Consider the following 13,503-nt stretch of genomic DNA (forward strand, 5'->3'; position numbering starts at 1 on the left):
AGTTCAACTATCGTACCATCAGACCCCAAAATATAAGCTTGTTTTACTCCAATGTTTGTAAACAAAGTAAATGTAAACAAACCTATATAGCCTCAAAATATGGTTATAACTATAATTTTACGTCGTGGATGATCAGTCTTTGCATGCATTGTTCTGTCTCTGAATATGAGAGTGGTTACATTTCTCCAGCCCCATCCATCAGCTTTTTGCCAAAACAGGGGTGGGGAGTACGCTTCATTGTTTCGATTGCTGATGGCCACTTTAAGATAAGACCTGATGACCAGAACAAACAAAAAACTCAACCAGTACTCTATTTCTATGCTGGTGGTACAGTACGGTCACAAATGGTTCGCAAAAATACATTTCATTAATTCTTTTTTTTTTACACAAATAAACAAAAATACAGCCGGAAAGCATCGATTAAAAAACACAAGCCTATTTTTAGTTTGTTGATCTGATTTGATATTTGAATTGTTGACCATTCATGTTCGTATTTCATTGGATGCTCTGCTGCCACAGTATGTCTGGCGTTATAGAAACAACCATCTGTACATCAACGCAAGAGCAAGTGGCAGTTGTAGGATGTTGACGTTTTCTGTAGCCAGCAAATAGGCCGAGCATGCACTCTCTGGGGTTTCTGCTTTCTCTGTTGTGGTTTAAATCAATATCTGACTGTGATCCTTTTTAGACGAGCTAAACATGACTGTGGATTTCCTTGTTGCTATCCACCACACTTTCATCTGTGTTCAGTATGTTTATTGAATGCAGCCAAGGGTTTCCTTGCCTATGGCTCAAGTCTATTGTTTTAATTTTGTGATATTGAACGAGCAGTGTTGTAAAATCCTATCTAATGGAAAAGACCTTAGAGGCAAAGGAAATGGTTCTAATCGACGAGGCCCCTGAAGTCTCTCTTGCACGTTTGGCTCCCCCTAGTGGCGTTACAATACATAAAAACTCCTGTCTGATTTTGCTGCTCAAAATGTTTATTGCAGACAGACTGATGTGATACTCAACGCCAGACGTTGTTGAAATTATGGTTGTGTTCCAAATGGCACCCTATTCCCTTTGTAGTACACTCATTTTGACCAGGACCCATAGGGCGCTGGTCCAATTTTTCTCACTAAATAGGGAATATGATGCCATGTGGAATACAACCTATGTTGCTACTGGGCTTCAGTCAATACATTTGCATGCAGATGCACATCCGGTGCAGACAAACACGGCCTATGTTCCAGCCTGTCCCTGCAAAGAGAGACATGCATTAAAAATGGAACTGAAATAGAAAATAACAGATAGGTGTTCAAAATGAGAAGGATTTAAGTCTTACTTCGGGACTTATCCTCATGGACCCATATCTCCTGATGGCATCAGGATGGAAACGAAGAGGAGACTTACCACCATGTAGGTTAAATCTGTGCAGTGCGTGAATACCTCTGAAATGGATGCTTTCTTTCCTCCCTTCCCTGTGGTAATCACTGATCAGTACAAGAGTGGATACGTGAAAACGAGCGTTCCCCATTGCTTTAATCAACGCGTCAGATCAGTGATTTCCTCATGGAAAGAAGGAAGAATACATTTGAAGGGTATTTGAATAGGTCCATTGACTGTCCTGTGTGTGACACCCTCCACGGTTTATAATACCTGTGGCGTCGGATGCCATAGTAGATCCCCAGAAAAACCACCACCAAAACCACACCAAGGGTTACACACACGATGAGCAGCACTGGCACGTGGGAGTCAGGAGGGCTGGGTGGAGCCACTGTGTGATAAAGAGGAGACACACACACACCAGTATGTAATTTAATCACAACAAAAATGCTGATTTTACACATCCACTGCTGTTGCCTTGTTTCGTACGCTAATTTATTGCCCCAATGTGAAACATAAACAATGAAAATTTGCTGCAGCAAACACAGTAAATCATGGATGGAGAGAAAAACAACCACGTTCAATGTACATGCAAATTGCGTTCTGGAAAGGAGCAGTATCAGCATGGAGTCTTCCTACGTGACATATTCCCATCACTTTGGAATAACAGACAGTCGTTTAAGCTTTGGAGGATAACTATAATATGTTTTCTGCCATTACTCAACAGTACAAAGTCCTTCTACCTTAGCAGTTGTGGAGCAGGGCTGTATTTGATGTACTCACAAGTGGGAGCTGTGCTGAGGGACTGATAGAGCAGCAAGCCAGAAACTCCTAATTCCTCCATAACAAGCTGAGGAAACAGACATACATTTCCCTAATGTGGAAAATCAACAACTCCCCAAGGGAGTCTGCATACTCAGCAAAATGTAACAGTATTTTATTCAATTTAACATGTCTTACTCACCGAGTGTCCGCACATACAAAACAGGATTCAAAAGGTCAACACAGCCACTCGTTTCTCTAAAGGACTTTCTCCTATTCTTAGTCCTGAAAGCAGAGATCAACATATCTTCCTCATTGTTATTGCTCTAAGATACGGCTTGAGATTCAGTAGGCTTATTCACTCTATCAACCATGACTCATCCAGTAAATTCTGCCATGGAATCATGTGCCCAAATTTACAGCAGGAATACAGTAATAGGTTTCACAGTAAGGAAAATCTCTGCTGTAAAGCAAAATTACTGTATTCATCTGGCAACTCTGGTGCTGTAATTAAGAAGGGACCTTTTTACAGTGCAGATTCTTCAACTTAAAAACTGTCTAGTAAATACAATATTCTGGGAATATTTGTAACCGCTGAAGATGATCAGAATGCCTGGAGGCCAAGATGATTTCAAAATCAGTTAAGATTATACCAGTAGGAAGTTAAGATTATACCAGTAGGTAACATTATATCAAAATTAATGTCATATAATACACTGACATACAGTATTTTCCTGTAAATAAACTCCTCCTAATGATCGACATTCACAAGACACCACGTGGGGCAATCAAAATACTTTATCATCATCAATAAAACATAGTGGTCTTGAAAAGCATGTTCAATGGAGACCCCTAATCTTTAAAAACCTTATTTATCCTCTATTCTGTATTCACATTGAACATATATTTTAGTATAAAACAGCCTCCCTGAGTCACAAAGACACATATCGCAATGGCAGTACCAACATATTTACCACGTGACAGAAAAATAAAAACATTAAATACAGATTTTGTTTCGAAAGAAAACTAAGATTCCTTCCAAAAGAGATCACTTTTAATGTGCCAGTCCCCCACACAAAAGACCATTGTAGTCTCGGAGCAAATTGTTTTGCTTTGCTTAGTCGGGGAAAATGTTGCAGCTCAGCAGCTTCTTTGTGCTGACCTCCTCCACGCATGGGCGCTATTATTTTCCGAGTCATTTAAGTCGCATAAAAGCGCTTAATTAATAAGCGGCCCATCCATTTGTGGGGTCTCCTTCATAGTTAGTTGAACATTGCTTCCGAAGCCCAGGCGCCGAGGCGAATCCCCTTAATTGAGTGGTGTCAAGAGAAGCATCTGTAAACAGAAAGTCACCACATAAATACTTCCATGGAAATATTAAATAAAACAAGTCACAGAGGGGTTTTTTCCTTCAGAATTTTCACACAGTAGTTCCCAGGGGCCAAGTCCATTCAATCAATTGGAATCCATCCAGCAAGGGTCCTCTTTTCCTTTCCTTTTTACTGTTTATTCTAGTCACAAGGAGCAACACACACACAGATATGAATGGAAACAAGTCCTCATTGTTGTGGCAGTGGCTCATTCTCTCTCTGAACACGCTGAATGGGAGAGGCCACGTACACACAGCCTGGAGAGTCTCGCCATCAATAAGGCCCTTTTCTCATTCCTACTATTTGGTTAAATGGTGCATCAGAAAGAACACATCAGTGTGGTTTTCCAGTGACTCATTGTTGGTACTGTTGAAAATCAACAGATAACATACACTTGACAGGCAGGGGGAGTCGACTGCGGGAAGTGTGTGTGATAGAGTGTGAGTGGGTGTGTGTGTACGCGCATACATGTGTTTTTGCTTGGTCTCTATTGCTTTAGAGTAGGGCTCCCATAGTTATCCATGCTTGTGTTTCTCCTCTTGTCAGTTTCTGGTGTGTGTGTGTCAATTGGCATCTCTCAGTGTCTAGGCCTCCCTTGGTGGGTCTGCTGTCAGAGAGAAAGAACAAGACCTTAATTATATATAAGTCGTGTTCAACATAGCCACTGACACAATTCTGACACTGAAACACTGGTACAGTATAGACAGACAAACACCAAGCCAAGCTAGCCTGGCTGTATCCCTGCCAAATACGCGTCATTACTCCAGCAGAAAGATACTTGTCACTCAACAGAAAGTGCAGGCCCCGCTATAAAAGCTGCTTGGCAAGCTTCCCTGTGACTAGGGTTGCAAAGGGAGGGTATATAACTGGAAACTTTCGTAGTTTCAACGATTTAATTTAATTTATCACAAGACGTCTAGAGGCTCTTTTGGGTACTTCACATTTTCACAGGTGTCTAATCTAATAATAAAATAGGATAAAAAAAATCTAAATAAATTAAAACATTATCCGAAATATAAGCCATCAACTTAGTGAATACCATTGTTATGAGGGTTTTTCAGCATGAAATATCCCTTATATATGTATTTGTATATGTATTTATATATGAAATATCCCTTATATATGTATTTGTATATGTATTTATATATGAAATATCCCTTATATATGTACTTGTATATGTATTTATATATGAAATATCCCTTATATATGTACTTGTATATGTATTTATATATGAAATATCCCTTATATATGTATTTGTATATGTATTTATATATGAAATATCCCTTATATATGTATTTGTATATGTATTTATATATGAAATATCCCTTATATATGTATTTGTATATGTATTTATATATGAAATATCCCTTATATATGTATTTGTATATGTATTTATATATGAAATATCCCTTATATATGTATTTGTATATGTATTTATATATGAAATATCCCTTATATATGTATTTGTATATGTATTTATATATGAAATATCCCTTATATATGTACTTGACCGTGTCAATACGTCTTTGTTGTTAATATTTTGGCGCCAAACTGGTGAAAAAAGTAAATAGTTGGAAGAGTTGCAGAGTTCATTTAAAATAATACCATAGTTGATTAGATGCTTTTCTCATGAATTAGGCCATTTTCTCTTGTACCATATGGTCTATTCACTAGAAACTCATGGGCAATATGGACACCGAAATACTATATATGAATAAATCTTTTTAAAGTTATTCATGTAAAAATGACCAGAGAAGGCCTGTTAATTACCAAAATGACAGAAGATTACAGTAACTTGAGTAAATTACCAGTAGTTTTACAACTCTACCTGTGACACACATATTATACATATTATAGGGGTGGCAGGTAGCCTAGTGGTTAGTGCGGTGGGCCAGTAACCGTAAAGGTTGCTGGATCGAATCCCCGAACTGACAATGTCAGAATATGTCGTTCTGACCCTGAACAAAACTACCACTGTTCCCCGTTAGGCCGTCACTGTAACTAAGAATTTGTTCCTAACTGACTTGCCTAGTTAAATAATAAATCAATCAATCAAATAAAGTTAATAGAGTTCCATTTGGGATGCTGACTGAATGAGAGGTGGGGAAACCAAAGAAACTAAGTACACAGCGAATGACATAATGAGACAGTCATAATGATCACACATCTGAGACAGAGAGCCATGTGGCAATTAATGAAACATGAAATGGCTAAACAACATATATCAAACATATCGGAACGGTTGGCTCTGATATCAAACACTACTTTGGTGTTTACTTACCTGGCGTGGGTGGGCACGTTGAGCATGTTGACCGTGCCTGTGGGTGTTATCAGCGTGCACGTGGTGGCCATTTCCTGAGTGCAGGTTGGCCGGTATGGTAGCGCTGGGATGTCTGTGGGGCGGGTGGGCGTTGGGGTGTCTCTGTGCGGTGTGTACATTGACTGGGGGCCTGAGAGGGCCAGTGGGGCCCCGGTTTGGAGACTGGTGCTGGGTGCGTTCTCTGGGAATAGTCTGGAACTGAGCCAGAGGGATCACGGGAGGGGGCGTGGGGGGCCGCTTGTGCCCAGGGTTACGGCATTCAGCTTGGGTGTTGAGCAGGGCGGCCTGTGTCTGGTGGTTACGGTTGTGAAAAGGGTTAGGGGTCGTCAGTGTGTGCATCTCCAGAGCCGTCTGAGTGAGGCTACTGGGGTCCTGTGTAACAGGCTGTGTTATTGCACCCCAACCTTGTGTTGCTGTCTGTCTCTGGTCTTGTGTGGGCTGCGGTATCATAGGTGTGTTTCCCCTACCATACTGAATCCCGGTTTGTGTCTGTGGGATGTGATTTGGATTGGCGAGAGCTTGAGTGTCGAGCGTGGTGCCTCGGGGCATGTTGGTTATTAGTCCCTGTGGAGCACCTGGTCCCTGTTGTTGCGGCTGGGGGTTGTGGTGGCTGTGTGAGGTATTTTGTTGCCTGGGGCCAGTCTGGCTTTGAGAAGCGGTCTGAGCTGTGATCTGGGACTGAGCTCTGACATCCTGCCGGGCTCTCTGCCTTGGTGTATCGCGTGCATGAGGACTGATATGTGACTGTGTGTGGCTCGGAGCCCCAGGCTGATTGTTTGTCCCATGAGTGTGGGGGAGGTTCTGGGCCTGTCTGCCCGCCGTCGGTGCAGCCTTCCTGGGTGTAGATCGGCTCTGTGGGGGGCTCTGGCTCTGTGCTCCTGGCCCACTCCTTCGGGTGTGTGGTTGAAATCGTGTAGCCTGGGACGGAGACTCTGTGCTATCAGAGCTGTAGCTGCTGTCGCGGGAAGCCTGTACCCTTCTGGGGGAGTTGTTGGGGTACGCCGGGGTGCCCCTCAGACGGTCCCAAGGCATTTGTTGGCGGTGTGAGCTGGCACTTGATGTGGCATGACTGTCATCACGTGGCACAGAACTGGCCGCTGCTGGGTCGGAGTGTCTAGGCTGGGTATCAGTAGCCTGGTCCATCTGGTAGGTCTGCGTGTTGGCGTTTCGCTGAAGAGTGTGACTTCGACCACGGTGTGTGTAACCAGTAGGAACAGGACCTGTAGAGACTTGAGGACCAGTGTCTAAGTCACTGTGGTCAACCTGTGAAGGATCACCAGGATATGACAAGCCAATTTGCATCCTGGGATTGGTGTATGACTGTCCAGTCTGTGTGAACGTTTGTGGGTTGTTATTTTGAACTTGAAGAGCACTAGCACTGTTGGCTACATTGATGGCACTCCGCTGCATTGTACTGTCCTGTGGGCTTGTAAATTGTTGCTGTGACTGTTGGTTGGGTTGTTGACCATTAGTTGGATAGGAATTGAGATTGACGTGAACCGTGGGTAGCTGTGCGTTGCTATTTTCCTGGTTGTGTGGCAGTGTGTTAAGGTTAACACCAACCTGAGTAGAACCCGCTTGTATGAGAATGTTTGGATTGTTCGGGTGGTTTTGAGTTATCTGTGGGAGGGTGTTGAGTGTGTTGGCATTCTGAGGTGCAGCAGTGTGTGTGAAAGTGTTGTGGTCCTGCGTGGTGGCATTTTGTGGAAATGAATTGGCATTCTGATGTTGGGCATTGTGTGGGAACCCATTGCTGTTGGCATGGCCATTGTGTTGAAGTGTGTTAGTGTCGCGTGGCGGTGTGTGTGTGTTTTCGCGGCCATCGGGTGGGACAGAGTGCTGGCCTCTGCCTAAAGTCCGGGTACCAGGTGGAGGGGGCTCTGGGGGCTGAAAAAGAGAGAGAAATAGAAGAGGAAGAAAGAAAATGGGTTAATTGATTAAATAAAGTGCTTTCAGAATCATAATATTTTGGGGAAAAGACGAGTGTCTTACTGTAAGCATGAGTTCTGGGTTTCTCTTTTGTCCTGTGGCCTGCTGTCTTCGGTCAACTGCAATGATCAACATTGTCACATACAGTATTCAAACATGGAAACATATGTTTACATGAGCATAGTACACACAGGTCGATGTGAATGCTTACAAAGAGGACTTACTTTCATGGCTCCACAGGGGACTTCCTAAACAGACAGACAGACAGACAGACAGACAGACAGACAGACAGACAGACAGACAGACAGACAGACAGACAGACAGACAGACAGACAGACAGACAGACACGCTCACTCACCTCTCCTCCAGCGCACCAGGAGTACGATGGCTATGATGATTAAGATCAGAGCGACCACACAGCCAATCACTATGCCAGCCACTGCCCCTGCACTGAGGCATGTGCCTGAGACAGAGGGAAACAGGGAAGGAAGGGCGGGGACAGGGACAGAAAGAGTGGGAGGGAGGTGGAGACAGAAATTAATCATGATAATGTGTCTGAGACACGGAGCCCAGACAGACAAATAGAAAAGAAACGAGGTTTCAGAAAGAGAATGATGAAGTGATGGCAGGGGAAGAGAGGTGAGAGAGAACGAGTGGTGGAAATAAAGGGAAGATCAGTGAAGACAGCTGAAAGTCATAGAAAAAGAGTTAGATTCCCATTGCGAGAGCATTTGGATTAATCAATCTTTCGCTGATGAGCTAGGCTGTGCCAAAATGTTCCCCTCTCTTCACTCAAAGATGGACGCCGCTGCGCCGTCCAAAACGAACAGTCACCAGAATGAGTCACGGCAGTGGTCAAGGCCAGTGTTCGTCCCACATAACTCACCCACGATGGCCAGGTCCGTTCCCTGCTCCGACGTGGTGCCCGTGATGGCGTTGCTAGCCACGCACTTGTATTGGCCGCTCTGGTTGGTGGAGAAGGTCTGGAGGCTGAACACGCCACTGTCTGGTTGTCCAGACGCCACGGGTTCGTTATTGTATTGCCAGGAGAAAGTGGCGGGGGGCAGGGAGCCGGACACGCAGGTGAGACGGATCGTCTGGCCTAGCACTGCATCCGCTCCTCCTCCCACACAGTCTGCCGGAGAATCATTGCTCAGCACGGGGGTGTCGGGACCATCTGGAGGTGGAGGGGGGAAGGAACATCAACAGACAGACTCAAAGACAAATCCTATGGCTCACAGACTATCACAGTAAAGTTTCACCTCAAAATGAATGGGGACAATATTACTGGGGTTGGGTATGACTAGTAGCTTCGCGAGTTGCGTGATACCTTGAAGCTCATGCGGGATCAGGCGGCTCGCGAAGTTTTATGAGTAGTGCTATTATTACTAATGAGAATTAGCCCTGTAGCCTATTTAGTAATGCACTTATGTGGCTAACTGGTAGTTACATTACTTGGTGTAATGTAGTTTAACAACTAGCTCATATTATTAGCATTTTAGCTGCTGGGTCAAGAATATTAGGCACCAAGCCGAAGAAAACAGACTAAAACAAGGAAAGACTACTCTGACTCTCAAAAGTGCCCTAATTAACAGAACCCTGGACACTAGATAGTTACTCACAGTCAGAGCCAGACCACTGCATCTGGGGCCACAGTTTTCCCTGCAATTCTACACATTTTGCCATGTGGCAGAGACAGAATTGTGCAGTCTTATAGCTAAGCTCATACTACTCTGTGACCACAGAGAGTCAGGACACCCGTTTAACGTCCCATCCAAAAGACGGCACCCTACACAGGGAAATGTCCCCAATCACTGCCCCGGGGCATTGAGCTATTATTATACTGAACAAAAATATAAACGCAACATGTAAAGTGTTGGTCCCATGTTTCATTAGCTGAAATAAAAAATAAATAAAAAAAAATAGAAATCGCAGAATTTTCCCATTTGCACAAAAACCTTATTTCTCTAAAATGTTAAGCACAAATTTGTTACATCCCTGTTAGTGAACATGTCTCCTTTGCCAAAATAATCCATTCACCCAACAGGTGTGGCATATCAAGAAGCTGATCATTACACAGGTACACTTTCTGCTGGAGACAATAAAAAGCCACTGTAAAATGTGCAGTTTTGTCACACAACACAATTCCACAGATGTCTCAAGTTTTGAGGGAGCATGCAATTGGCATGCAGACTGCAGGAATGTCCACCAGAGCTGTTGCCCGAGAATTTGATGTTCATTTCTCTACCATAAGCCGCTTCCAACGTCGTTTTAGAGAATTTGGCAGTACGTCCAACTGGCCTCACAACCGTAGACCACATGTAACCACGCCAGCCCAGGACCTCCACATCCAGCTACTTCACCTGTGGGATCGTCTGACACCAGCCACCCAGACAGCTGATGAAACTGAGGAGTATTTCTGTCTGTAATAATGACCTTTTGTGGAGAAAACCTAATTCTGATTGGCTGGGCCTGGCTCCCCAGTGGGTGGGCCTATGCCCTCTCAGGCCCACACATGGCTGCGCCATAGATTAGGGCCTAATTAATTCATTTCAATTAACTGATTTCCTTATATGAACTGTTACTCAGTAAAATTGTTGAAATTGTTGCAGGTTGCTTTTACATTTTTGTTCAGTATATTTATTTTTACCAGAGGAAAGAGTGCCTCCTACTGGCACTCCAACACCACTTCCAGCCGCATCTGGTCTCCAATCCAGGGACTGACCAGGACCGACCAGGACCAACCCTTCTTAGCTTCAGAGGCAAGTCAGCAGCGGGGTGAGGTTTAGAGAAAATTGTGCAGTTATATAGCTAATCTCATGCTATTCTACACGTTTTGCCATTATGAGGCTGAGAGAAAATGTTGCAGTTTTAAAGTTAATTTACGGTTAATTACAATCCTACACATTTTGCCATGATTTATCACATGTTCATATGCTATCTAATTACCCCTGGATTACCCCTGCATGCCAAGTCGCTAATCCGGCCCTGTTCACTGGCCCTGCTCACTGTGTGGCTGTCTAATTAGCTTATGTTATTAGCATTAGCAGCTGGGCATGCAATGACTCACAGTAAACTGTGAGGGTCTTCGAGGCAGTCTGAGCACTGACAAGGTTAGCGACGGTGCAGGTGTAGACCCCGGCGTCTCCCCTCCTGGCCGGGTTGATCACCAGGTCGCCCCCTTTGATAGTGACCCTGGAGTTCGAGGTGAGAACAGAGCCCCCTTTACCCCACATCACACTGGTTTCTGTCCCCTTGGTCCAGGTACAGCGCACAGACACATTGCCCCCCTCCAGAGCCACTGATGGCACAAACATAGTCACGCCATCCACTGCATCTAGGGTGGGGAGAGAGGATATGCAAGGGAGATTATATATATATAACTCCTACGGTCATTGACAACTCTTATGGTCATGCCAACTTCTATGGTAATTGTCAACTCCTATAGTCATTATCATGCCACAAACTATTCTGGGACCAGGCTAGTGAATACTGGAGTAGTTGACTGATTGGGAGATACACACAGGGCTTTTGAATGAGCCATTATTGGGCTTTCACAGTGTGATCACAGACATAGCTTCAAGCTTCAAAATATAGAGGGACGCTTAGTGTTTTCTGCCTAATCTAATTTTATTTAATGAAAATAATGGAGGGTTGGGAGAAGAAACAACATCCAGACATGGGAGCAGATGGTAAATAAAGGGTCAGATGGTAAATAAAGGGGCAGATGGCAAAAGTGGCTTTCAAGATGCCAATAAACGCTAGGCCTTGACTGAGAAAATACAGATAGAAGTGCTATCTGTGACTAAAAATAACAGTAATAACAAGCACTAACAGGTCTGGGCAAACAAGTGGCTATAATCACATTACACTTCATGCTCGATTTTCCACCACTGCTATTCACTTCTGTAATTCTCCCTCCCATCCTCCTTCTTTCTCTCCCTCACTACATCCCTCCTTCCTTTCCTCCCTCATTACATCACTCACTACATCCCTCCTTCCTTTCCTCTTTCTTTCACTCCCTCCTTTCCTCCCTCCTTACCGAATACCCTGAGCTGTATGAACCTTGAGTTTTGGGCCAGGCCCGTGGTGGGCGAGGGGTCCACCTGCACCGTGTAGTTCCCCGCGTCTCCCAGCTGGGCACTGCTGATGCGGAGCTGAGTGGCTGTGATGGTGACCCTGCCCTGGTACTGGGTCACAGTGTTGAGCACCGCACTGCCCCCCACCCACAGCCCCAGGGGGGTCACCCCACCTGGGTATCCCCATGTGATGGAAAACACCTGGGACACTGTGACCACCGTGAAGACTGCATCGGTGCCAGTCTGCACCAGGACTGGATCTGACTTAAACTGGATTGAGACCAGGTCCTGGGAGAGTGTGACAGATAGGATGACTGGAAGGTAGGAAAGGGGGGAGAAGAAAGGAATACAATGATTATCACTTATTTACCTGCTTACTTTCTTACAGCGATTATGACAGGTTATAACACTAGTATGAGAGTGTTTGAGGGGTATATAGTTGGGGGAATTATCCAAACACTTTACAAGCATTTAAAAGGCCCCAAAGGTCTTCAGCAGATGAATTATACTAAATCAAATCCATATGCTCCTGATCAGTCATGGTGGATTGACTTTACAAGGTGTGCATGAGAAGGACAAAAATTGAGATGAATTGCACCAAGGTTCCCTCATTGATCATTTGCAGTAAAACAACAGCACACTTTCAAAGTAGAGGTGGATACTGGATAGAGAAAGTATGACTCAGAGGCTGTGTCCCAAATGGCACCCTGTTCCCTTTATAGTGCACTAGATAGGGCTCCGATCAGGGCCCATAGGGCTCTGGTCAAAAGTAGTGCCCTATGTGGGGAATAGGGTGCCATTTGGGAAACAGTCATAGAAGAGCTGATAAGCCATTGGACATTGTGTGGTACAATATCACACACCCTGATAAAGGTTGTTAAGCCAAAACTTTGGTAGAATAAATTCACAAGAAGGAGAGATGAGTGTGTGATTTTATTTTTCATTTATGCGATAGAACACACAGACTAAGAATGCAGCCGAGCTGGGGAGGAGTCATTGTTTCTGTCACCTTGGAATTTCCCAAAAATGTAGAGCTACTACTCCAACCTCTCCCACATTTTAAAAACACACACATCAGCATTCTTTCCACAGGCACACCCTTTTGGTCAGCTTTAGGTTAGGGTACTCAATTAAGTCAACATTGAAGGCCCTGCCAGAAAATTGAGGGAGGAAAGATGCCTTACCTGCCAATGACAGAACTACAGGAAGCAGGTGTAAGTTCATCACATAGTCAGGAAAGCCTGTGGAGGATTTTTGACTCAGACTCAAATCACAACTAAATTAAAGTGAATGAAATGTCTGTTTAAGACTTATTAAAACTCAGAAAGAAAGAAACCCAGGCTGTGTTCTTCTGAAAACACAAATTGGACATGCTAGAAGCTTAGCGTGCTAGCATTCTAAACCAGACAGAGTACATAGTGTTAATCTATTGTGAATAAACTCACTTTCACTTAATTCAAAACATGTCTTCAAAGATTTTCAATGTCAACACTTACGACAGCCTTTTCTCTCTTCTCTCATGTTTCATTTGTAAAAGCCATAAGCAGACTTTTGGCAAAACCAGTTTGTTTACGTGTGAAAGTCTTCACTTACTGTTTTTCCACACTCACCTGTCTCCACCGGTGTATTCATTAGTCCACACCTAAGTAAAACGTCTTACAACGGAAAACATTGT

The 13,503-nt window shown here is 44.0% G+C and overlaps 1 protein-coding gene across 6 annotated transcripts; it reads right to left on the reverse strand.

Annotated features, from left to right (window-relative positions):
- Positions 1-1,784: 1,784 nt before the first annotated feature.
- LOC106582751 (ras guanine nucleotide exchange factor glfB) lies at positions 1,785-13,503 on the reverse strand. 6 transcript variants are annotated; one of them, XR_001323383.2, is made up of 10 exons: positions 13,325-13,444; positions 13,013-13,069; positions 11,792-12,142; positions 10,820-11,086; positions 8,636-8,926; positions 8,108-8,212; positions 7,813-7,868; positions 5,782-7,707; positions 2,333-4,107; positions 1,785-2,218 (listed from the first exon to the last, which is right to left on the reverse strand). XR_001323383.2 is itself a non-coding variant. In XM_014166155.2 (9 exons), exons 1-9 carry the CDS (start codon positions 13,458-13,460, stop codon positions 4,078-4,080), a joined length of 3,105 nt encoding a protein of 1,034 aa, XP_014021630.2. In that variant the 5' UTR covers positions 13,461-13,503; the 3' UTR covers positions 1,785-4,077. The 6 variants fall into 6 exon arrangements, 5 of the variants coding, with proteins under 5 accessions (XP_014021630.2, XP_014021639.2, XP_014021618.2 ...); XM_014166155.2 differs by having other exon boundaries at positions 1,785-4,107; positions 13,439-13,503; XM_014166164.2 differs by having other exon boundaries at positions 1,785-4,104.

The sequence above is a fragment of the Salmo salar genome, chromosome ssa02, assembly GCF_905237065.1.
Source record: "Salmo salar chromosome ssa02, Ssal_v3.1, whole genome shotgun sequence".
In the NCBI taxonomy this organism is placed as follows: Eukaryota; Metazoa; Chordata; class Actinopteri; order Salmoniformes; family Salmonidae; genus Salmo; species Salmo salar.